General features: G+C 39.1%; 2 protein-coding genes across 8 annotated transcripts in view; one reads left to right on the forward strand and one right to left on the reverse strand.

Annotated features, from left to right (window-relative positions):
* The window catches only part of EML6 (echinoderm microtubule associated protein like 6), a 287,813-nt gene extending 284,403 nt beyond the window's left edge, over window positions 1-3,410 (forward strand). For 2 of the 4 annotated variants that reach the window (XM_018055247.1, XM_018055248.1), the window contains exon 42: window positions 74-3,410. In XM_018055247.1, coding sequence (XP_017910736.1) covers window positions 74-149 — 76 coding nt within the window. In that variant the 3' untranslated portion in view covers window positions 150-3,410. The remainder of the gene's footprint in view (window positions 1-73) is intronic. The other 2 variants (XM_018055249.1, XM_018055250.1) reach the window with 1 other exon arrangement.
* RTN4 (reticulon 4) overlaps window positions 3,591-22,674 on the reverse strand; it is a 74,342-nt gene continuing 55,258 nt past the window's right edge. For 3 of the 4 annotated variants that reach the window (XM_018055253.1, XM_018055252.1, XM_018055254.1), the window contains 6 exons: window positions 19,951-20,158; window positions 16,541-16,679; window positions 5,878-5,947; window positions 5,239-5,285; window positions 4,991-5,049; window positions 3,591-4,583 (listed from right to left, as the gene is read on the reverse strand). In XM_018055253.1, coding sequence (XP_017910742.1) covers window positions 4,541-4,583; window positions 4,991-5,049; window positions 5,239-5,285; window positions 5,878-5,947; window positions 16,541-16,679; window positions 19,951-20,158 — 566 coding nt within the window. In that variant the 3' untranslated portion in view covers window positions 3,591-4,540. The remainder of the gene's footprint in view (window positions 4,584-4,990; window positions 5,050-5,238; window positions 5,286-5,877; window positions 5,948-16,540; window positions 16,680-19,950; window positions 20,159-22,674) is intronic. The other variant, XM_018055251.1, reaches the window with a different exon arrangement.

The raw sequence follows: 22,674 nt of genomic DNA on the forward strand, positions 1-22,674 counted from the left end.
ACTTCCCCAGTGTAAGGTATTTAGTCTCCAGTGACCCCAAACCCTAACTGTGATGGGCCTCTGTCCCCACTAGGTTGGCCTGGGATTGGAGTGAAGCCAAGGGCAGGTCAGAGCTACTCAGCATTGCTGGTTGGAGGGGCAGGTGCTGAGAGACCCAACCTCCACGCGGCGATTTCAGTAGGAGCTGTGGGCTGTTGCATATAATCAGGAGCTTGGAGTGACCTTGATCCACGGGCCTTGTAACTCAGAACTTCCAGTTCATCACTAGAGTTCTTACATGGATGATTAATCCGCAACTCTGTGAGAGGTTTATAAGTAGTAATATTGGGCCTCAGTCACGCAGAACACATTACCCGATTTTACACGTGAGATCAGACAAGGAGTGAAGACATTAGGACCAGTGCTGGTTAGCAGCCGGAGAACCTCCACCAGCTGTGTGGACTCCTAAACTGGGTCTGCCCCTAACCTTCACCACTGCTCAGTGAGAAACAGGCCTCATGCTCTGGGAGGCATGACTGGTCTTCCGAGCTTTTGGAAGGACCCCCTAGCAGCCTACTCCAGAGATGCTATCCAAGGAGCTCTCTCGTGTCCCTCCACCAAGGGCCTTTCTTATTTGGAGTGTGGGGGACCAGCACGAGGTCATCCGAAGTCATTCGGCTTCTCCACATCTCATGTAGATGAAGAGCTTTACAGAAACATGAATACAGTTTTCTGTTCAGTTGAGGACTGGGCTCACAGGGACATCAGGAAGAAACGCATGCATTTTTAGTAGTCTGAGTAAGGTTGTGGAAAAGGTACCTATAGAGAATTTTAACCCACTTTCTATCCAAAAGCATTTTGTAGAAAATGGCCCCAAAGGATGCTTTCTGCTGCCCCCCCCCCCAGAAACATCCATCTCCAGGCCACTGTGTCAACCGCCGCAGGCACTGAGAGCCGTTGGGAGAGGGCCAGCAGCAGCTCCCGGGGTGGGGAGGGGTGGGAGGACCCCCATCCACTGCAGCACCAGCCAAACTGTAAGCAAGCAGCCATAGGAGACAGGAGTTAACCTGGAGATCTGAGGGGGCTATCGGTCATTATAAAGGGCTTGGATGTCACCTTGCCAACACAGGGCCCCCTCGGCCCGGCAGCCATGGGCTCCTGTCACCCCGGCCCTGTGCTCAACACTAGAAAGAGCTCTCCTGCTTGAGTGGAGCTGATAAAACCTCTTCAGTGGTAACGAGAGAGAAGTGTGAAGTCAAGCTGCCAGCAGTCCTCCTGTTCAGAAGGGACATGCTGAAAGAGCCAGACCAAACAGATAACATAGACCTTAAAAAAAAAACCCAACAGACCTTTAATTGGTGGCAAGATCCCTGGTTTGTCTTCTAAAATTGAAATCGAAATGTTCAGCCTGAGCTTGACTCTGGAGCTCTTGGCAAGAATGACTTTTGTCACTTGACAATAGTTATGATGTCCAGCCCTGCAAAATGTTTGGTCTGTCTTTTCAGTGTATTTGTGTGGCGATGCCTGTAAATGCCAGAATCCGCTTTCTTGCTGCCGCCAACGGCTGGCAACCACAGAGGCCATGACGAGGTACCTCCTGGCTGCCAGCTGCTGGGAAAGGTCTATGCCGCAACAAGCTACATGAGCTCCAAGTGCTGATGAAATGTGACTGCTCCCATCACCTGGAGCTTCCAAAACTGGGATGTCAAGAAGGAAGGTCAGTGCTGACGTGTTAAGACTGCTTGCCTCTCTTCCTGAGACTAAAAACTACACGTACTCACTACACTGACAAAGAAATCCTATCTGATAATGTAGCCCACTGACAAAATTTAAAGCCTCAGTTACCCTAACCAATATGTAGCTTTTAATTTGCATCAAAACTTTTACAAAAGATGTTTTGCTATTATGTTTCTATATACTTTAAAAATGTTCATTTTTACAAATAAGGAAGTTGAACAGGACAGCTTAAGTTAGAGTCACTGACATACTAGAAATACTGATAGCCTCTGTTCTCCACATTTAGCTTTCAAAACCAAATGAGCCATGTATGAACAAGTTGAGAAACTTAATTTTTTTAATGTTTTGTTTGCAGAGTTTTATATCCATTAAGTGCCTTTGAAAGCTTCCAGTTGTGTGGGCTGCTATCTCACCTCCCACAAATTATCTCATATGGTGCTAAAACTTCAAAACTGAGGAGGGCTACAGGATCCCAGCAGATTCCTGGTCACCCATGTCATGTGTTTAGGTCAAGGCTTCCCAAAGGAAAGACATTAGTTACGTGCTTGGGAAACAGTAGCTATTTGAAGTTGAGCAGCAAAGAAACTTAGGTTCAGGTGTTGGAAGATGGGTGGGTAGAGTGGGTTTCATTATACTGCGTGCCAAACCCACAACATCCAAAACATTTCAAATAAAACAAAACTCTACTACAAAATAGAAGAAGAAGGGGGGAAAAAAAGCTTAAGTAGGTCCAGGAAGATGAGCTGATTTATCCTACTGAATCTAAAATGGTAATAGAGGAGGTGCCTGGAGGCTGCGCTGGGAGGGCCACTCCCAGAGTGGGGTGGACTTGATTCCAGTGGTGTGCTTCAGGTGAACGGTACAGGTCAAGTCTGGATTCAAAAAATCTCTGCAGAACAAATTTCTAAGCCCAAAGCAGTATTTGATAACTCAAGATTATAAAACAAAATAATGTAGCTCAGAGTTGGCTGGATGACAGGATGTGACTTGGCCAAAAAAATCAGAATCACCCTGGACCACCTGCCATCATACTTGACCCTTGCTGACCACTAACAAGAGGGGCTGATGGTGGCACGTGTGGGAAGGCAGGCTGGGGACAGACTGGGACTCTGAGCATATACATTATACCAATTAGACCTTCTAGTCAGTGAACTGAAATTCTGGATCTTGAGTTACTGGCTATTTTCAGTTGTCAGTTTAGAGGACCGGTGAAACGAAGCATTTTCAATTAAATAGATTAACATTTACCACAGAAGTGCTTCAACATTCTAAATGGATTAGATCTCTCATTAAGCTATTTTTATATGCCAGTTTACTAATGCCTTACATTAATCCACTGATAGGTTGTTGGGCCCACAGTTAGAGTCCCTATGCAGCCCTAATTCTGTTTTCCGTATCCATGTGACTGGTGATGCTGAGTGATAACCACGTCTGCCTATATTGTACACTGACCTTTCATACTGATTGACTCTTGCATTGAAATAACTATGTGAAGAACAAATTTATCAATGATGATATATGTACACACTGTATTTAAAGAGCAATAGTGTCTATGTGTCAAGAAAAGTTCTTAAATCTGATTTGTAAACATTTATATGGTATGATTTTATGTATGTTCATAAATCCTGCACTGTATTCCATATGTTAAAATATTGGTGCATGAATTTATTTTCAATTAAAGTATAAAAAATACATAATTTAAAAACATTTTGGTATGTGTCAAATAGATTTAATTATGTAATAAACATGGCTACACTGAGCTTAAAGCCTTTCTGGAAGCGCAAGCCAGTGCACACACTGGTGGAGGCGAAGTCTACCCTTTGTGTCTAATACTTTCATTCTATAGCAGGTTCATGAAACCAAAATACGAAACATCTTTTAAGTCTATAAGCTTTATTGATACTTTGCTTTTACAGTTCACAATGCATTCCACAGATTTAGTTCAGTACAGCTTAAACCACAATTGTATAAATCATCATTTATAATTTCTTACATAACAATGTTTGATATTTGCAAACATTTTTGGAAGCATTAGATTCAGTCCAGAGTTTGTGATAAAATTAACTACAGTAAGTCTGTGCAATGAAGTTTATGTTGAGGAGTTCTGTTTGCATGGCATCGGTTTGTGTTGAAAACAGATGGTAGTGCGCCTAGAAATGTTTTTTTCCTAGCTTATATGCTTTGGAACTACACACATAAAACCAATGACAGAAGTATCAAGCACTGTGGGGCAGCTGGAAAGGTAAAGGTCTAAGCTTTGTGAAACACTATATATAGATATATATATAATCTATATTTACTTATATTGGCAATTAATACAACAGTAAATTTCACAATACACCTAGAACATACCAGGAAAGGCGAGCTTTTTCACTCTTGCCTTGGTGGTATGATCTCGTCTAAACATTTCATTTCAGAAAATCTGCATCAACCTACACAGACCGTACACAGTGCACAAACTGTGAAAAGGGTTATTTCTTTCAGCTCCCCTTTCTTTGCAATTCCCCAAATACAGCAAGACTACCTGCGACAAAGTGTAATATACAGCTTTCTCAGATCTTTGTTTATTCACCAGTGCCTCATACAGGAAAAACAAATATGATTACGATTTAAATCCATACATAGCAGCTTACAATACTTAAGATGATGAACACAGGGCAGTCAAGACAGGTCATTTTTCCTCAGACACTGCGTTGCTAAAAATAAAGATCTGTGAAACTGCACTGCAGTGTCAAGGCTTTGTTCTTCCCTGACCCTCCCCAATGGAATCAAATGAATATCCCCTTTAAAGATAAACTCCTACTGTTAACTCTTTCAGGCTTTCTCATTCAGCTTTACGCTTCAATCCAGGGATTTTTGCTTGGATTCTACAAATGAGAAGGAGGGGGAAAAGGTCAGTGTAAATACTGTGGATTTACAATATTTTGTTTTCTGCTTCTTAAAATGTCTATCCTTCAAGACTTACATGTACATTGCTCAGCTTATACAAGAAATAAAATCCTAAGGCTGTCAAACTACAAGCTATAACTTTGCCACCTTGACCTCACAAATTAGACTCAAAGCCTTAGATACATGTAAGTTGATACAGAATCAATGATCCAAATGTTAAGAAGAAAATCTTTTGGCAACTCACACTTTAGGTCTGACTGAAATTGACTACTATGTCTTAACATGAAAATGTCTTTTCATGTCTTAACATGAAAATACTGCATTGTTGTCAAAGTCCAGTACGCCTAGCTTTAGTGTAAAAAAAGTGCAGATTTTAAATACTTACTTAGCCATAGCATCTTTAACATTCTTATTTGCAAGTCCTAGATAATGATCTATTTGCGCCTGAAAGAGATAAAGAATTTATTAGAAAATCACCATGGCTAACAAATCTTAGAACTGTGTTCCAACATATTAAAGGCTTAAAACTGCCACATTTCTCGTTTTTCATAAGGTTTTGGAAACTGGCACTGATATTTCTAAGTTCCACATAAGAGAATGAGGTTTGTATTCTGAAATCTACAGTTAAATTACCTGATGCCGTTCATAAATAACAGGAACACTGAAGAGTGAAATCAGAGCTGAAAAAGGAAATACACAGGCTTTAAAGTAGATTGCAGTGTTTGTTCCCTAAATCATACCTAAGTCATCAAACTGGCAGCACTCTTAAGAGCCAGGAATGTTCCTACTACAGGGAGACACAGCTGCTGGTGGGCAGAGGAATGAATTAACCAAGGGAGCCAGGAGCCACTCCTGGCTTCACATTACAGACTTTATAAAATATAGGCATCCCTAGTTAGTTAGACATATGAAATAACATCAAATAAGGCCACTCTTGATCTGGTTTATCACTGTTGGAGTAGTCTTCAGGAAGTAAGTGGCACTTCCATAAATAGTATAATTATTAGCAATTTATTTACGGTCACAACCTCTAGTGTATATCCGTCTTATTTTTTCTACAGTATAAGAATATTTTCCACTAAAACATCTTGAAGTTCGTTGCACACCTTTTTTTTTTTTGGCTGTGCTGTGCGGTATGCAGGATCTTGGTTCCCACACTAGGGATCAAACCCATGGCCTCTGCAGTGGAAAAACGGAGTCTTAACCACTGGTCTGCCAGGAAGTCCCCAATCTTTTAAAAAATTTTTCATTCTATTGGTTTTGTAGACTTACCCAAAATTAGTAGTGTCAGACCATTGAACAAGGCACCAACATAGGTAAATACCCACATCAACACTGCAAACTGTAAGAGAATAACAGACAATTAAAGACAAAATTCAAGTCAAGTTTTTAAATTAAATCTTCAAATAAGTATATCCCATGTAAATGCCAAACTACTATAGGCATACTCCTTGGAGATTGGGTAAAAACAATATGGATATTTCACTAAGCTGCCAGGCTCGATTCAGGAATTTCAGGATCTAATTAAAACAGTTACTAGATAGGATTCATTTTCCTCTGAAGTACATTACCAAATAGTTGATTCTGTTTCCTCTAAAATCAGAAAGCCCGTCCAGCTCTACTATAGTATTCAACTTCTAAAATGGGAAGACTGGAAAGCTATCGTGAGAATTAACTATTGAAAATGATTTTCAAGTACCAACAAGTGATTCAAGATTTACATGAGCTGAATGACTCAGACATATATCTGAATAAGCAATAATGGCGCAAGGAGACTGTCTCAAGCACCCAAGATATCAGCTCTAACATTTTATTAAGGATCAGAAGGACTTTCTCTCCAGTAATAAATGTTTTAACAGCCAATGAGGACTCCTCAAACTTTTAAACCTAATAATAAAATTGACCATTATTATTCTTTTAGCCACTGCCTTCTTTATTTAGCAAACACTAACCCAGTTCTTACTATTGATGTATTAGTACCACACACTGTTTTAAGTGCTTTACAAATACAAATTCATGTATTCCTCCTAGCAATTTTACGAGGTGGGCACTGCTATCATTACCACAGCAGATGAAGACACTAAGGAAAAAACAGAGGTTTAGGAACTTGCTAGAACTGAGGTTATACTGTCATATTTCACTGTGCCCTCCAGGGACTGCTGCTGCTAAGTTGCTTCAGTCGTGTCCGACTATGTGCGACCCCATAGATGGCAGCTCACCAGGCTCCCCCGTCCCTGGGATTTTCCAGGCAAGAACACTGGAGCGGGTTGCCATTTCCTTCTCCAATGCATGAAAGTGAAGTTGCTCAGTCGTGTCTGACTTTTTAATGACCCCATGGACTGCAGCCTACCAGGCTCCTTTGTCCATGGGATTTTCCAGGCAAGAGTACTGGAGTGGGGTGCCATTGCCTTCTCCTCCCAGGGACTGCAGTGCAGACTAAATACTCCTATTTTAGTAATCCTCATCTCAAAATCTTTGATTAAAAAAAAATCATTAAATACAGCAGTTTGGGAAAAGCCTTGTTTCTATAAAGTGCTTTCATTTTGAGAAGTCCTTTATTTCCTCACCATATTATAGTTTACTCATGAATGGCTGAATAAGAGGATTTCAAAGTTTTCTTCCAGTTCTTGGTGACACCATATAGTAAAAACTCAATGATATGTTCAAGCAGTTCTTGAAGACTTATAAACACCAAGTCAGTCTGGATTTTATTAAACATTCAGCAGAAGCAGTTTCTCTGTTTCCTAGTAAAAGCCTTCATATGTCTGGCAATCTCTCTGCCCTGTTTAGTAGGTCACAAACATCCCACCACGATGCCACCACTGACAATTATTTCGGTTTCTAAGAGCAAAGTATAAATGAAAAGGAGAGAGGAGTGAGCACCTCCATCATCTAAAGAAGGGATCAGCAAACTTTCTGTAAATAAAGACAGAAAACAAACATTTTTGGTTTTATGGGCTACAAAGGATCTCTGTCACATATTCTTTTATTATCCTTTAAAACCATAAAAAGTATAATCAGCTCCCAGACTGTACAAAAACAGGTCACAAGCCAGACCGAACAGTAGCTTCCTAACCCTTATCTAAAGCAAATATCTTTGTCCATGTAGCATTCATTCAGCAAAATCTGATTGAATACCTACTATGAGCTGGGTGCATGCTAAGTCGCTTCAGTCGTGTCCGACTCTGCGACCATATGGACTGTAGCCTACCAGGTGGGTTGCCATGAGCTGGGTACTGAGCCATAATTAAAGTATTCAGACTCTAGGAAGTTTATTTACTGCAGGTTAGGAAGAATCTTGGATTCCTGCACCAACTGTCAGTTCTACAAAGAGCAACACTTTGGTTACCCCTGTAACTGAATTTAATGTCCAATGAGCAAATATCAAGCATTCTTAACAGCTGCCAAGTGCAAATCAAAAATTAAATGCTGTCCTGGTCTTTGCAACTTCTATGGAACCTCTGGTAGAAGGGTTTGAAGTGTGACTCCAGTTAGCAAGCCCTTTCCCTCTCACATAGTTCTACAGACTCCTATTGCAAAAGCTAAATATAACTCCTGCACTTGAGCAAGTTTACCATAGAGCAACAGTTATTTTCATCCATCTCCATCCACCAAGTCAGAAAGAGAAGGGTCGACCTACATTTTAGGAGAAATTGCTTTAGCAATAAAGATACCCTTACCATGACAAAATTCAGAAACTAACACACAAGCTAAACGTAAGTCCTAATCTGGTCATAAAGTCACTGACAAGGCTGCACTCTAAATCCATAAAAAAAGAGAAGCCCAAGTCTTCACACCAAGGTGATGTAGGGGGTTCAGATGTCATTAGATCTGCCTCTTGCAGGACATGTTCTAAAAGCCCGATGATCCAGGTGCAGAGAGAAATGGAGGGAGGCTTCAGACCTCTGTGGGGGCAGGCCAGTGACACAAATGCACGAGGGAGTCTCGGTGAGGACCACGGCAGATATGTGCCTTTTACCTCTCAAGAAGCACCTGCAATCCAGCTCCACAAGCAAACGTTCCAGGCCAGTGCCGCCATGTTTCCCCATTTTAGGAGAGAAATCCAGAAATTCACATTTTTATGTGCTATCACAGAATTTACAAATGTTGCAGCTAAGTCTGGAGAAAATTTAACACTTCAGGGCCCCAAACAAAAATACTGGGTAAGGGTTTCCAGAGAGGACTCCATCAGAAGAGAAAGGACTTAAGAGCTAACATCAAACAATTGCACAATTACTGAAACTTATTATGTAATAACAGCAACTAACAAATTTCTCAGTTAACTTCATCATAACCCCAAAAGTTAAATACTGTTATTATCCCCATAAAAGAAAAAAACAAGATACAGAAAGATGAGAGCAAGTTGCCAAACCAGAGGTGACAGTAATTGTAGGTTCATCTGACTCCAGAATCTCTGCTCTGCTATAGAGTAAAGCCACTTACAGAGTACATGTGTGCTAAGTTGCTTTAGTAATGTCTGACTCTGTGCAACCCTATGGGCCGTAGCCCGCCAGGCTCCTCTGTCCATGGGATTCTTCAGCAAGAATACTGGAGTGGGTTGCCATGCCCTCCTCCATTTATTAACGGTCATGAATGTACATGCTGTTATAAAGAAGCAGGGAAAAGTCCAATGAATACTTTAAACCTACAAATTCTGTGCTATTCCATGGCAAACACTTGGCAACACTGCAGCCAATATATACTAACTGAGGAAGTCAAAGGCTCATGTCTCTTTAGCAGTAATGAGACAGGAGGAAAGCGGGGGCAAAGCACAGTGAAGGTCTAGTAATACTTACTGGAAAAGGGCAAAGGCCATGTCTTGTCTTTTGTCTGGGGTATAGGGAATTCAATTCAGTGTGTATCACATGTATACCTCACTGAAAAGCTCTGTAGATTTGATTTGATGATGTCTCTATGGGGTGGGGAGGCATTTTAAGGAAAATGGGGAGAGGGTGCATGACAATTTCAGAAATTACTTTGGCAATTCACATTTTCAAACTTTTTCTGCAGTTTGAAACAATGAAAATCATTTGACTTTTGCTATCTTCAGCCTCATTCATTACTAATCACATTTTCACAAGCTCATTTCCTATCTAAATTTTCTGCGAGCCAAAGGAACCAGAAAGGAAACTGTCAAAGTGTGTATGTTAATAAATGCCTAAGAGCCTGAGGGCTATATTTAATGTTCTTTTGGGTCACCTATTTCTGGAATTCAGGCCTTTTTTCTCATTTTCAGATTTCAGACAGAATTCTGGAACATTATGGTTACCTGATGTTCAGACAAATATAGCTAGACATTTTATTAAAATTTTAACATATATTTTACCTGAAAGTCTACTTTCATAAAGAATCCAGTGTTTATCATGCAAAGTCATGTGACAGAAAAATAAGAACCTCTGCCTAAAACACCTGGTCTTAGTATCTGGTAAGAACAGAAATGGTATGGACCTAACAGAAGCAGAAGGTATTAAGAAGAGGTGGCAAGAATACACAGAACTATACAAAAAAGACCTTAATGACCCAGATAACCACGATGGTGTGATCACTCACCTAGAGCCAGACACCCTGGAGTATGAAGTCAAGTGGGCCTTAGGAAGCATCATTACACACAAAGCTAGTGGAAGCGATGGAATTCCAGCTATTTCAAATCCTAAAAGATGATGCTGTGAAAGTGCTGCACTCGATATGCCAGCAAATTTGGAAAACTCAGAAGTGGCCACAGGACTGGAAAAGGTCTGTTTTCATTCCAATCCCAAAGAAAGGCAACACCAAAGAATGTTCAAACTACCGCACAATTGCACTCATCTCACACGCTAGCAAAGTAATGCTCAAAATTCTCCAAGCAAGGCCTCAACAGTACATGAACTGAGAACTTCCAAATGTTCAAGCTGGATTTAGAAAGGGCAGAAGAACCAGAGATCAAATTACCAACATCCACTGGCTCATAGAAAAAGCAAGAGAACTCCAGAAAAACATCTGCTTCATTGACTACGCTAAAGCCTTTGTCTGTGTGGATCACAACAAACTGTGGAAAATTCTTGAAAAGATGCGATTACCAGACCACCTGACCTGCCTCCTGAGAAATATGTATGGTCAAGAAGCAACAATTAGAACTGGACATGGAACAACAGACTGATTTCAAATTGGGAAAGGAATACATCAAGGCTGTACATTGTCACCCTGCTTATGTAACTTATATGCAGAGTACATCATGTGAAATGCTGGGCTGGAAGAAGCACAAGTTGGAATCAAGATTGCCGGGAGAAATAACAATAACCTCAGATATGCAGATGACACCACCCTTATGGCAGAAAGTGAAGAAGAACTAAAAAGCCTCTTGATGAAAGTGAAAGAGGAGAGTGAAAAAGTTGGCTTAAAACTCAACATTCAAATAACTAAGATCATGGCATCTGGCCCCAACACTTCATGGCAAAAAACATGGGAAACAATGGAAGCAGTGAAAGACTTTATTTTCTTGGGCTCCAGCATCACTGCAGATGGCGACTGCAGCTAGGAAATTAAAAGACACTTGCTCCTTGAAAGAAAAGTGATGACCAACCTAGACAGCATATTAAAAAGCAGAGATGCTACTTTGCAGACAAAGGTCTATCTAGTCAAAGCTATGGCTTTTCCAGTAGTCAGGTATGGATGCAAGAGTTGAACTATAAAGAAAACTGAGTGCCAAAGAATTGATGCTTTTGAACTGTGGTGTTGGAGAAGACTCTTCAGAGTCCCTTAAGACAGCAAGGAAATCAAACCAATCAACCCTAGAAGAAATCAGTCCTGAATATTCATTGGAAGGACTGATGCTGAACCTCCAATACTTTAGCCACCTGATGATGCGAAGACCTGACCCATTTGAAAAGACCCTGATGCTGGGAAAGATTGAAGGCAGGAGAAGGGGCTGACAGATGATGAGATGGTTGGATGGCATCACTGACTCGATGGACATGAGTTTGAACAAGCTCTGGGAGCTGGTGATGGACAGGGAAGCCTGGCGTGCTCAGTCCATGGGGTCACAAAGAGTTGGACACAACTGAGCGAGTGAACTGAATTGAAAGTACTAGACTTGGGATCTGAGGTTTCAAAAGGCAGAACTCCCTAGTGAAGCTGAGCCCAGTGGAGACCTTCACATACTTTTCTAATGAAGAGGGTGGGAAGAAAACTATAGCCCAGGGTTACATACAGCTTAAACCACAACTTTTAAAAGCAGTGACTATCCAAGCAGTGTCCTTAGAAAAGTTAGATCACAATTTCAGGGAATGGGACTCCCACCTCTTCCCCCTCCCAAGTATCATTAAATTGTGTAGCTTCCAGTGATTGTAATGTGCAGCCAAGACTGAGAACCATTGTTTTAAAATAAGAGCCCCCATCTAAAGACCCCTTACACAGAAGGTCAGTCACAGAACAGAATTAAACCTTAACCAGGTGGTTTAAATTTGTTCAACCATCTTATACTATGGTTCTGGTAGTAATGGGTGTTATTTAAACAAGGTTGACAAATATCACTAGGTTAAATCAAGTTATCCAGCCTCCTTTGGACTTCTCAGAAACTAATAAGGTAATACACATGAGGCTCTCCAAGAAAAGGGCACTTACACAGCTTTGACAGCTTACTTTTATTAGAGGACCCTCCTCCTCTACCTCCTTTTCCATTAATTCTCTTCCCCTTACCTTATGTCTGGCATTCCATGTAACAAACCCACTTTACAACAAATTCTGAGGATTGATCAAAACATTTGCCTGTGGTAAAATTTTATACTAATGTTTGAAATAAATGCTACTGAATGGAATTAGAAATATTTTGTCAATGATTTTGCCCATAATATTTGACTGGAATTAGTCTTTTGGCAAATGGACTGTTTCTCAATCTAGGGACACCTGAACTCTTTTCTAAGATTTAGAAGCCTGCAGTTAACTGCAAGGGAACAAAAGAAATGCAGCAATTACAGCTGACCTCTGAACACAGGAGTGTGAACTACACAGGTCCACTTGTCAGCACAGTTTTTTCAGTGGTAAATACTACGGGATCCTCAATTGTTTAAACCTGTGAATTTGGAGCCAGGGGTACCAGAGGAACCGCAGACACAGGGGCCTTGGATAAGGAGGAACTGGGGCTGTGGAGAGCCAGCTGTAAACTGCACACAGACTGTCAACTGTGTGTGCGGAGGGGGTGGGGGGGTCAGTGCTCCTAATCCCCACACTGGTTAAGGGTCAACTGTACACAAGAATTTAAAAGGAGAAATCCGCAGCATGTGTCTTATTTTTATTTGTCCAGGTCAACCACCAAAAGGGAGATCTAGACCAGGCACACTGATAACCACCGTCTCATGTCAGATCTTTTCCAACAGGCCTGATGAACCTTGGGGTTTGGTTATTTCTTCAGAATAACCTATAGAATAGCCAGGCCCCCTCACATACTTCCAAAAATATCACAGTAAGAAAGGATAAGAAAAATTTCACATGCTAAGAATAATAACTCTAAATTTTGTAATTTCTGAGGAAGAAGGTTTCAAATAGATGTAGTGGTAATTAGGACCCAGAATCTAGAAATGTAGATTATATAAATTTGAGGGCATGAAACACAAAGATAGTGATGTATAGAGAAACTTCTTTCAAATTTTAAACAGCTATTATTTTAAATAAGCCACAGAGCTTAATACAATGTCTATTTTCTAAATGAAAAAAATTATAAATGAGACTACTTCCTTCTGTATTTTCTTAAAATTAATGTGGTGTCCATTTTCCTAGCTATGAACGATATAAAATAAAAGTAATCCCAATCAAAAGCTGGTTCTTATAAATTTTTTAAAAACTCTGTTATTTAACAAGAAAAATTCATTTGGGAACTGCAGAGACAGGGGCTATTAGCAAACTTTCCAAATTCAAAATCTGAATAAAAGGAAATACAATCAATTTAACAGAGCAAATTGATTTTTCCTTTACACTGAGGAAGAGAAAGAAAAAAAAGATCTGAAAAAACATTTTTACTCGCTTTAGGGAGGAAGAATATGATTCTCCCACCAACTGCTGTGGCTAAAATGCAAAGGGTAAATAAGTCGGAAGGAAAATAATCTTTTAAAAAATGCTCTCTATATGAATAAAAACTATGGAGGTGCGAGTGGCAAACACTCAAGGAACTTCCTCTAGAAAAGGAATACTATTAAGTCATTTCAAAGAGAGATAAAAGTGCTTTGTTTTCCTCAGCTTTTCTCAGTAAGACATATTAAGCAAGTATCCTGTGTTTCTGTAGTTCCCTGATTCAGTGAAAACAAGTGGAATCTATACTACCCATACACAATGATGTAAGAAAAGGTTTAACTGTACCCCATGTACAGCAGAACCACGAAGTTTATCAAGGAAGACCCTCCATGTATATTATCAGAGGGCTTTGTATTGCAAGAATAAGACAGAAACCCTGCTTTATTCCTTGCCTCAACAGATTTTGAGACCTAAATGCAAGGATCATTCAGAGTATTAATACAAATGTTATTTGGAGCCCTGAATGAATTTGCCTCAGCAGAAGTCACCAAGCAGCTTTCCTTGAGCTCTGGGCTTGCCAAAAAAACACTACTTTGGAAAAGCATTCAAGGACGTTTTCTCTTTCCTAATCCTTAAGGAGAAGCAGTAGTAAACTAGGCTCCTAATTCAACTGCTTTTTTTCCCCCCAATATTAAAAAACAATATTTTTAAAATAAAAGATAATTTCATAAAATTTAAGTGTTCCAAAAAGTAACCTATCTCATTATATGCCACTTCCTATTACCTTCAAATTAGCAAAATCACTAAAGACAAGAATTTACCAAGTTCAGATTCTTTCATTTACGTTAGCTTCCTCATTTAAAAAACCCAAAAAACCCAAGGTAATTTTCAAAGGAAATTTTTAAAATGAGATTTAACAGCAAAAATAAATTATCTCATAAAAGTATTTATTAATAAAATTTCCTTTTACTCTCAAATATCTGTGCAAATCAGATTTTAAAGGTTTTCTCAAGTATTTAATCAGTCCTCCTGTAGTATTTTCTCACTTCCCTAGCCTTTGCAAATATTTCCACACCTACATAACTGAGAGCTGTGTGTAGATGACAATAAACTCTGAAAGAATAAGATTTCAACTGATTAAGGACAGGGGAAACTTGAAGCTCTAGAAAACAATGAATGAGTCATTCCCAGATCAATTTGTTTTGTTTTAAACAGATTTCTTCAAGAATGCCTCTTAAGAAAAACGTTAGACATGCATAACTGCCTTCACTGTTACACAGTGCAAACATGAGGACTTTTAGTTTATATCTGTTGCAGTTTTTATTTATAAGTATAAAAAAAAAGACTCCTCAATCCAGCTCCATGATGCCTTTGTTCAAAGCCCTCTGCTCCCCCTCAACGATTTTTGACTGCCCAATTCAGAGATGGCCCTACGCTGTTTGAACCTCCACGTCACTATTTAGTGTTCCTTTCAATCAACTCCTACCTACAAAACCCTTCATTTGAAACTACACTAGTGCATTCCCCTCAATAATTTTTCAAACATGTTCTACCCCCAGCAGTCAAGCTATTCACTGCAAATACCACTTCAATGAATAGAAACTGGTTTCTTCCAGGACCCATGAGTACAAGGTTGAATTTGATTTGCTCCCAAATATTATTTGTTTCCTCTTGATACTAATCAAAGATCCCAGTGATATAACCATGATCTCTTTATTTACAGACTGACATCAGATTATTTTAAAGCACTACTACAGAATGGGTCACTAAATGCAAGCACTCTACACAAAAGAGATAATAAATAATAAAAGGAAACTCAATTTTTTACCATTAATGTTATTAGTAACTGAGGTTCCAAGTCTTAATAAACTGAGAGAAGCATACAGCTGAAAATAATGTCCATTACTGGCCTACTAAGGCTAAGACACACGTTAAAAGCACTTTGAGCATTTAAGCCTATTCTGACCACTACAGAAACTATTTTGCCAAATCTAAAGGCCCAATCGTCCTATTGCTATGACATCCTTGGTTTGCACAACAAATTGCAAACTTGTACGTGTCTCTTGGAAAAGAGAAATTGTGGTAATTACTACCATAGTACATTTCTACCCACGCTTAGATAGGAAACAAGTCTGTCTTAAGTCACAGGCAGTAATACACAAAACACAGACAGTAGGTTCTACACAAAGGAAAAGTACTGTAGTCCCAGTTCTTGGGGTTCACATTATGTGACCAATTTAGTGCTCATTTAGAATCAGTCTGAACTCTGGCAAGCTTACTTACAAGGTGAGACTTAGCAGCAGCAGCAAGATCCAAAAACTAAATTCCAAAGATTACCAACTGATGATTAGTTGAAGTGTTTCAGAATATTAACACTTTTCAAGAAAACATTTGAAAAAAGTGTAGGGATATGAAATAGCTTATATGTATATATGAATTACACACAAGCTAAGAAATTAAGTGCCAGACTCTAAAAGTCAAACCAGATGAAATAATATTTGGCATTAAATCTACTGCTGCTACTGCTGCTAAGTCGCTTCAGTCGTGTCTGACTCTGTGCGACCCCATAGACGGCAGCCCACCAGGCTCCGCCATCCCTGGGATTCTCCAGGGAAGAACACTGGAGTGGGTTGCCATTTCCTTCTCCAATGCATGAAAGTGAAAAGTGAAAGCAAAGTCGCTAGTAGATAATCTTTATTTTTACAGCCAAAATTCTCACTTTTAATCTTTATGATTTCCAAAACTTAGAATTTATAACATTGTCCTTTAAAAAGGAATTGACTTTCCTCCATCTTAAATACTTTATTTGATTCTGAATTTCAGAACAGAAGTTTACAGTAATGATTTCATTATATCTTTATCATTTACTTTAACATAGAAAACAGAGTTTTACTCTCTTAACTCCAATGTTAAATTCTGGGTATGTCAAAAAGTGGAAAGCAAATAAACTTACCTTCAGAGAATCAACTAAATCATCAACTAAGAAGAGGCGTCTGAGTTCTTTTATTGTGCAGTTCACATGACCAAGAGCAGAATTACTGTACTTCTGAACCAACTCCTCAGATATAGCAACTTCAGATTCCAAATATGCCCTAGAAAAGAAGACACATCTTAACTGTCACTGACTGGAATGATTTTTTACAAATGTCAATCAATTGGCAAGTAGATATCCATAAAGGAGCACATTAATAAAATATTTTACTATAGAAGCGTACTCCTTCTAAATAATAAGCACAATGTAAAACTCACCAAGCATAGGGTGTTTGATTGATAAGGCAGGTATAGAAAACAAGCATATCCTTTGAAGTCAGACCTATCTGAGCTTGAATGTTAAGCTCTGCCACTTACCTGGCTGTGTAACTTTAGAAGTTATTTAGTCATCCCTTTAAATCAGTTTCCTCATTTATACAACAGAGATTATCTTGAGATTTCAATGAGTAAATTGCTTATTAACACAATCAAGGACAAAGAAGCACTCAATTAATGTAGTTATTATTGCGGATTTGTTTTTTTCAGGTAGACAAAATGTTATCAACTTTTCCTAACAAAGATCCTACTCACTTCCAAATAACTATACTCTCTTCGCCTAATCTTTAGAGGAAGGTAAGTCCCTAAAGTGAAGGGACTTTAAAGTGAAGTCGATCAGTCAGGTCTGACTCTTTGCGACCCCATGGACTGTGTAGCCTACCAGGTTCCTCCGTCCATGGGATTTTCCAGGCAAGAATACTGGAATGAAAACACCAATAAATCAAGCCCCGGACTGTTCAATCAGGTGCTCCAATCTATAGTGAAATAGCTGGAACTGTCAAGTTTAAGAAGACAACTGTAATGGGGAAAAATAGCCAAGTCAGCAGGAATTGTTTCATTATTGTTTCAAACATCTTGGAGCAATCAGAAGTGCTATTCTCTCTTATCTGTTGGAAGCAGCTCCTTATCCAGTCCCTCTCAAAAACTCCCCACGTCTGTGGACACTAGTCACACTGGAAATTACAGTCCTCTCTAGTGATTCCTTGTCCCCTAGTTTTACTCCTGCAATACGCCCAAATATATCTCCTTGTTTTTAGCCACTATACCATCACTATAATTCAAGTGGATTTATTTGGGTTCCCTTTTTTTTTTTTTTTTTTTTTTTTTTGAGCTATACTAGATAGTGCTATTCAGGCTGAACTCAGGTAGGAATCAGAAGACCTGATACCACCTAGGTATTTAACCTTGCAAAGGCACGTAAATTCTCTGGGTCATGGTTCCAACTCTACAAAATTAGAGAAACAGACTTCCTGAATCCATTCAAACTCAAACATTCTATGATTCTGACTTTCCAACCCTGAATGTTTCCAATCTTCTTTCTCACTACTCTGCTGTAGTTCAAAACTGAGCTATTCATCAAACGTTCTTAACCTTCCTGGGAGGCTTTGTCCCTTATGCTCTTCTCCCCATCCACAGCGCCCTCCTCTCACCTCTGGCGACAGCACACCCAAGTCAGTCAGCACCACCTCAAATCCCACCCATACATGAAAGCCTCTCCCCCACCCTACTATGTAACTCAAATAATGCTTTCTTTTGTATTATTCTTACAGTAATTATCATATCCATCCTGAAATATAGACGTGTATACTTGTACATTTTTTCCTACTACAGTATAAACTGTCAAGGACTAGAACATTATCTTTATTAGTACAATGTCTAATTATTTCAGTTCAGTTCAGTCACTCAGTCAGGTCCAGCTCTTTGTGATCCCATGGACTGCAGCATGCCAGGCTTCCCAGTCCATCATTATTTATCGGCCAACAAATAGTAAGTCATTATTATCAAGTTAAAAATGGTCAAACATTCACACCTAACCCTTAAACCAGCAAAAGTTTATTAATGCAGTTTTAAGAAATATAGAGAAGTGGCTGATATGACTTGAGCTATATTCTGTTTCTCTGTACCACTGCTTTTGCTCCTGCTGAGGCCCAAAGGCACGCACCAGAAGATATTTACATTCATTCACCTGGCATTTATGTGCTGTTACTGCAATGGCAGCACAGTTGTCACTCTTTCCCAGAGACCACAGGTATTACATATCAACTATATGACATTAACTTTACTAACGTGACTGGAGAACTTGGAAAACTGTCCAAAAGGCGGTTAAATTGGCATGTTAGCTGAATTTACTTTATGACTATAAAAGACCTTTGAGCTAATGATAATGTTTTATTAGTTTCTTTTAAAAGTCTTCGTTAAATCAAACAATATGTAAAATTTATAATAATTTAGAATTGTTGACCTGACAACATTTTTATATATTTCAGTTTAACTAATTAAAAATCATACTCCTTTACAATTTGTGGCATGATATAACTGCTATTTTGAAACTGCAATTTCATATTACTGAATTCACAGTTTGTTTCCTCTGTAAAATGTAGTAATGTCTAGTCTCAAAGAGTCTCATGAAAACTGGGAACCTGAAATTAGGACAACAGGGGTGTTAAGTGATAGAAACTGGTGTTAAGTCTGAGATAGAAGACTCATTTAAAAATATGAAAATTTAGTGGCTGTCAGGGGCCAGGTGGGGAGCAGCTATAGATACAAAATGTCTTTTGAGTATAACGAAAATATCTGGAATGAGATGGTGATGGTTGTGCAATTCCATGAATATATGGAAAACCACTGAATTCTACAGTATGTGAATTATACTTATCTCAGGTTTTAAAGGAGGGGATGAGGGTGGGGAACGTGCTGAGTGTGAAGTGAGATCAGAAGATCCAAGCTGAGGTGTGTCCACCCCATTAGCAACCAGAGATATAATGCTAGTGTACTTGTCAAAATAAGGTAAGAAGATGATAATTTACAGACAAGAAAATGGTGAAATAAAGTTCTCCAAAGGATAATAAAAGTAATGCCTTAGGGAAGGAGGAGAAACTAAACAGAGTAGGAAGGAATGGTAAGAAAAGACACAGACAGAGTGAGGAAGCACAATGGAAAAGCATAATATCAGATAGCCTAAAAAGTAATCAATTAAGAAAATACAACTCTCACCAATCCCAAACATGTGAAAAAGACACAGCTTCCTTAAAAGTAAAATTAGGTAACCAACACCTACTTCTAATAAGTAAATATTACTAACATGTAGTGGAGTTAGGCTATGGCTAATGATACATAAACCCAGGCTTTTCCATCAGGAGCCTATGAAATGACCATTAGGAAATCTCAAAAGCAGATGCTTTTGGTATAGCTTTTTAGCAAAAATTTGCAATTTTCTTCTAGCAGTTAAAAAAAAAAGCATGCCTGTAACTCTACAAGTAGCAGAAATTAGTCTCAGTCAATACTGAGACTGTTTGCAGTGCTGCGAACATGTGCCTTGTTTTCCAGACATCTCACCTGAATGGGTGTCCTTCATCAGATTTCTGGATAGCCTGGATCACACCCTTATATATCCTAAAGCTGATAGTCACAGAGAGCAGGGCCAAGGCAATGTAGGCCGTTACACTCACAATGCTGAATACTGTCAGTGAGAGCAGCAGGAATAAGCTGGCACCAAACACCACTCCAGTCTTCTTAATGTCTCTCCAGTAGAGGAGGTCAACAACTGAAGATGTAAAAAGAAGAGATCCAAAATTAGAACATTACCTTACCCATTTTTATCTGCCATATTTTTATTTACCTACAAAAGTAAAATGGCCTTAAGTATATATATATGTATATATATTCAAATAACAGAAAAAAATAACACAGAAAAACTACTAACTCAAAACATGCTAAGAAATGAAAACTTTACTAAAAACTAAACAGGTGAGTTTCACGGCTCTGCTTTTAAGAGTTCTCTGAGAAACTTCACAAAACGATAACCTAACCTGGCTATCACTGAAACAAACATTTCCTACAAAGTTAATAACAGAGGGAAACAGCCTTTACACTACCCAGAAAGCTATTTTCCTCTAGGAACAGGTAAATGCAATGCCATAAAACTTTAGGTGTCAAAGAAGGAAACATGTTACACTATTATATAATGTTTATTAATAGTAAGGAGTCAGACAAAGCCTAACCTAGCAAGCCTGCTCTTGGCCCATGGTCACAGGCCACTGTGGGGATTGAATTACCAGGGGCCTGTGGTCTCAGGATCAGGTTATGTACAACCCAAGGAGAACATAATTATGTATAACCCTCCTCTGCAGGAGGCCCAAGAGCTCTGCAACTCACAGGCTAAACATAGCTCATCCCTTTCTGGATTGTGGACAGTTGGGATCAGGGAGCGTTCTTATAGTAAAATAAATATGGATATACTCTTGAGTACATTTTTAAATAGTTAATTTTTAAGACGAAGGAGGCAAGAAAGAAAAATCACATCTAGGGGCTACTTCAGTCTTGATCCCCAGGTCCTCTAATGTGTTTGAACTTCCTTTAGTGTTAAGGGTACTTTTGTGGGAAAATTTATGTATACAAACTACAAAATTTAGATACTTTTATGAAGCCCTAAATTCCTATTAGTGAATATCATATGAGTACTGATTAAGATATTTTAAATGCCCATAAGTGTGCTGCACATACCAGGGGTTCAACAGTTATTATGTTTAAGGAACATTTATTCCACCCTCCTAAATATAATCTGATTTGAACGCTATTAATTTAACATCCTATATATGATTTACAGCTTTGTTTTCAAACTCTTATTTCAACTATTTATTAAAGTTTCTCTATTTCGAGTTCACTCCAACTCTGCCTAAAACACCCACATCAGTTATGTTATCCAACTAGTCTCTACGACTACGCCAATATACTAGCACAGCTGCGACCTGATCAGAACTTGAAATGGGGCACCTGTACCATGAATAACAAACACTGAGTAATAGCAGTGCTAACGGCTTTCTCACATTCAGCAAACACTTATTGAGCTGATACTGTTAAAAAACAAAAACAACTCAACCTACTAGAGTGAATTTTAAAAGCTGAAAATGGGGCCATGGATTTTTCTTTAAGCCCTGTCCACTCTGCTGCTAAGACGCTCAGTCGTGTCCGACTCTGTGCGACCCCATGGACGGCAGCCCACCAGGCTCCTCCGTCCCTGGGAGTCTCCAGGCAAGAACACTGGAGTGGGTTGCCATTTCCTTCTCCAATGCATGAAAGTGAAAAGTGAAAGTGAAATCGCTCAGCTGTGTCCGACTCTTAGACCCCCATGGACTGCAGCCCACCAGGCTCCTCCATCCATGGGATTTTCCAGGCAAGAGTACTGGAGTGGGGTGCCATTGCCTTCTCCAACTCTAAAACACTATCATTCTAGAAAGATGATAAGACACATAAAAAGAGTATCAGTAAATTTTAAAACAAATACCATACCATTGTGAGAATTTAGAAAAGGAAAAAGACTGGAGGAAATTTTAAAAGACTTTGTGAAAGAGACAGATATCAAGCTGAGTCTTGAAGAACGGGTAGGCATCTAGAAAACCTGCAGGGACAGGGCTCACTGTAAGTCTCTGCTAGCAACAATTCTAATAACCAGTGCAGTTTTCTTTCTTTCAGCAAGAGGGTAGGGAGAGCAGTAACAAAGTTAGCCTTTGGTAACATTCTTTCCTGGAGGCTCCCCCTGTGCCCCACAACAGCAGCTTACCTAAGACAGACACAACAGGAGCTTACACAGACAAAGCACTTAAGACTCCGGAGTCGAATCACCTAGACTCAAACACTGGTTCCATAACATACTAGTTATGTGACTTCAAGCAAGTCATTAAATCACTCTACACTTCACCTTCTTCCTCTATAAAATATGTATACAAATAGGAATGACTTTACTGAGATCATTACCGATTTCACTGAGATGTTGTAAGGATTAAGTGAGATAATGAATTAACAAAATTCTTCATCAGTAAGATAATGAATAGAATGCATTTAATATAGTATACAGCATAAAATAAATGTCTTAATAAATGTCAAAGCTATTATTTTTATTATTATAAATGCCACCATAATCATTATCACCTTCTTATTCAGATTTTTAAATAATAAATACACAGAGAAAAAGAAAATGTCAGCCTCGTGTTTTCCAGATGGCACTAGTGGTAAAGAACCCACCCACCAATGCAGGAGATGTAAGAGACTTGGGTTCCACCC

Source organism: Capra hircus, chromosome 11, assembly GCF_001704415.2.
Source record: "Capra hircus breed San Clemente chromosome 11, ASM170441v1, whole genome shotgun sequence".
In the NCBI taxonomy this organism is placed as follows: Eukaryota; Metazoa; Chordata; class Mammalia; order Artiodactyla; family Bovidae; genus Capra; species Capra hircus.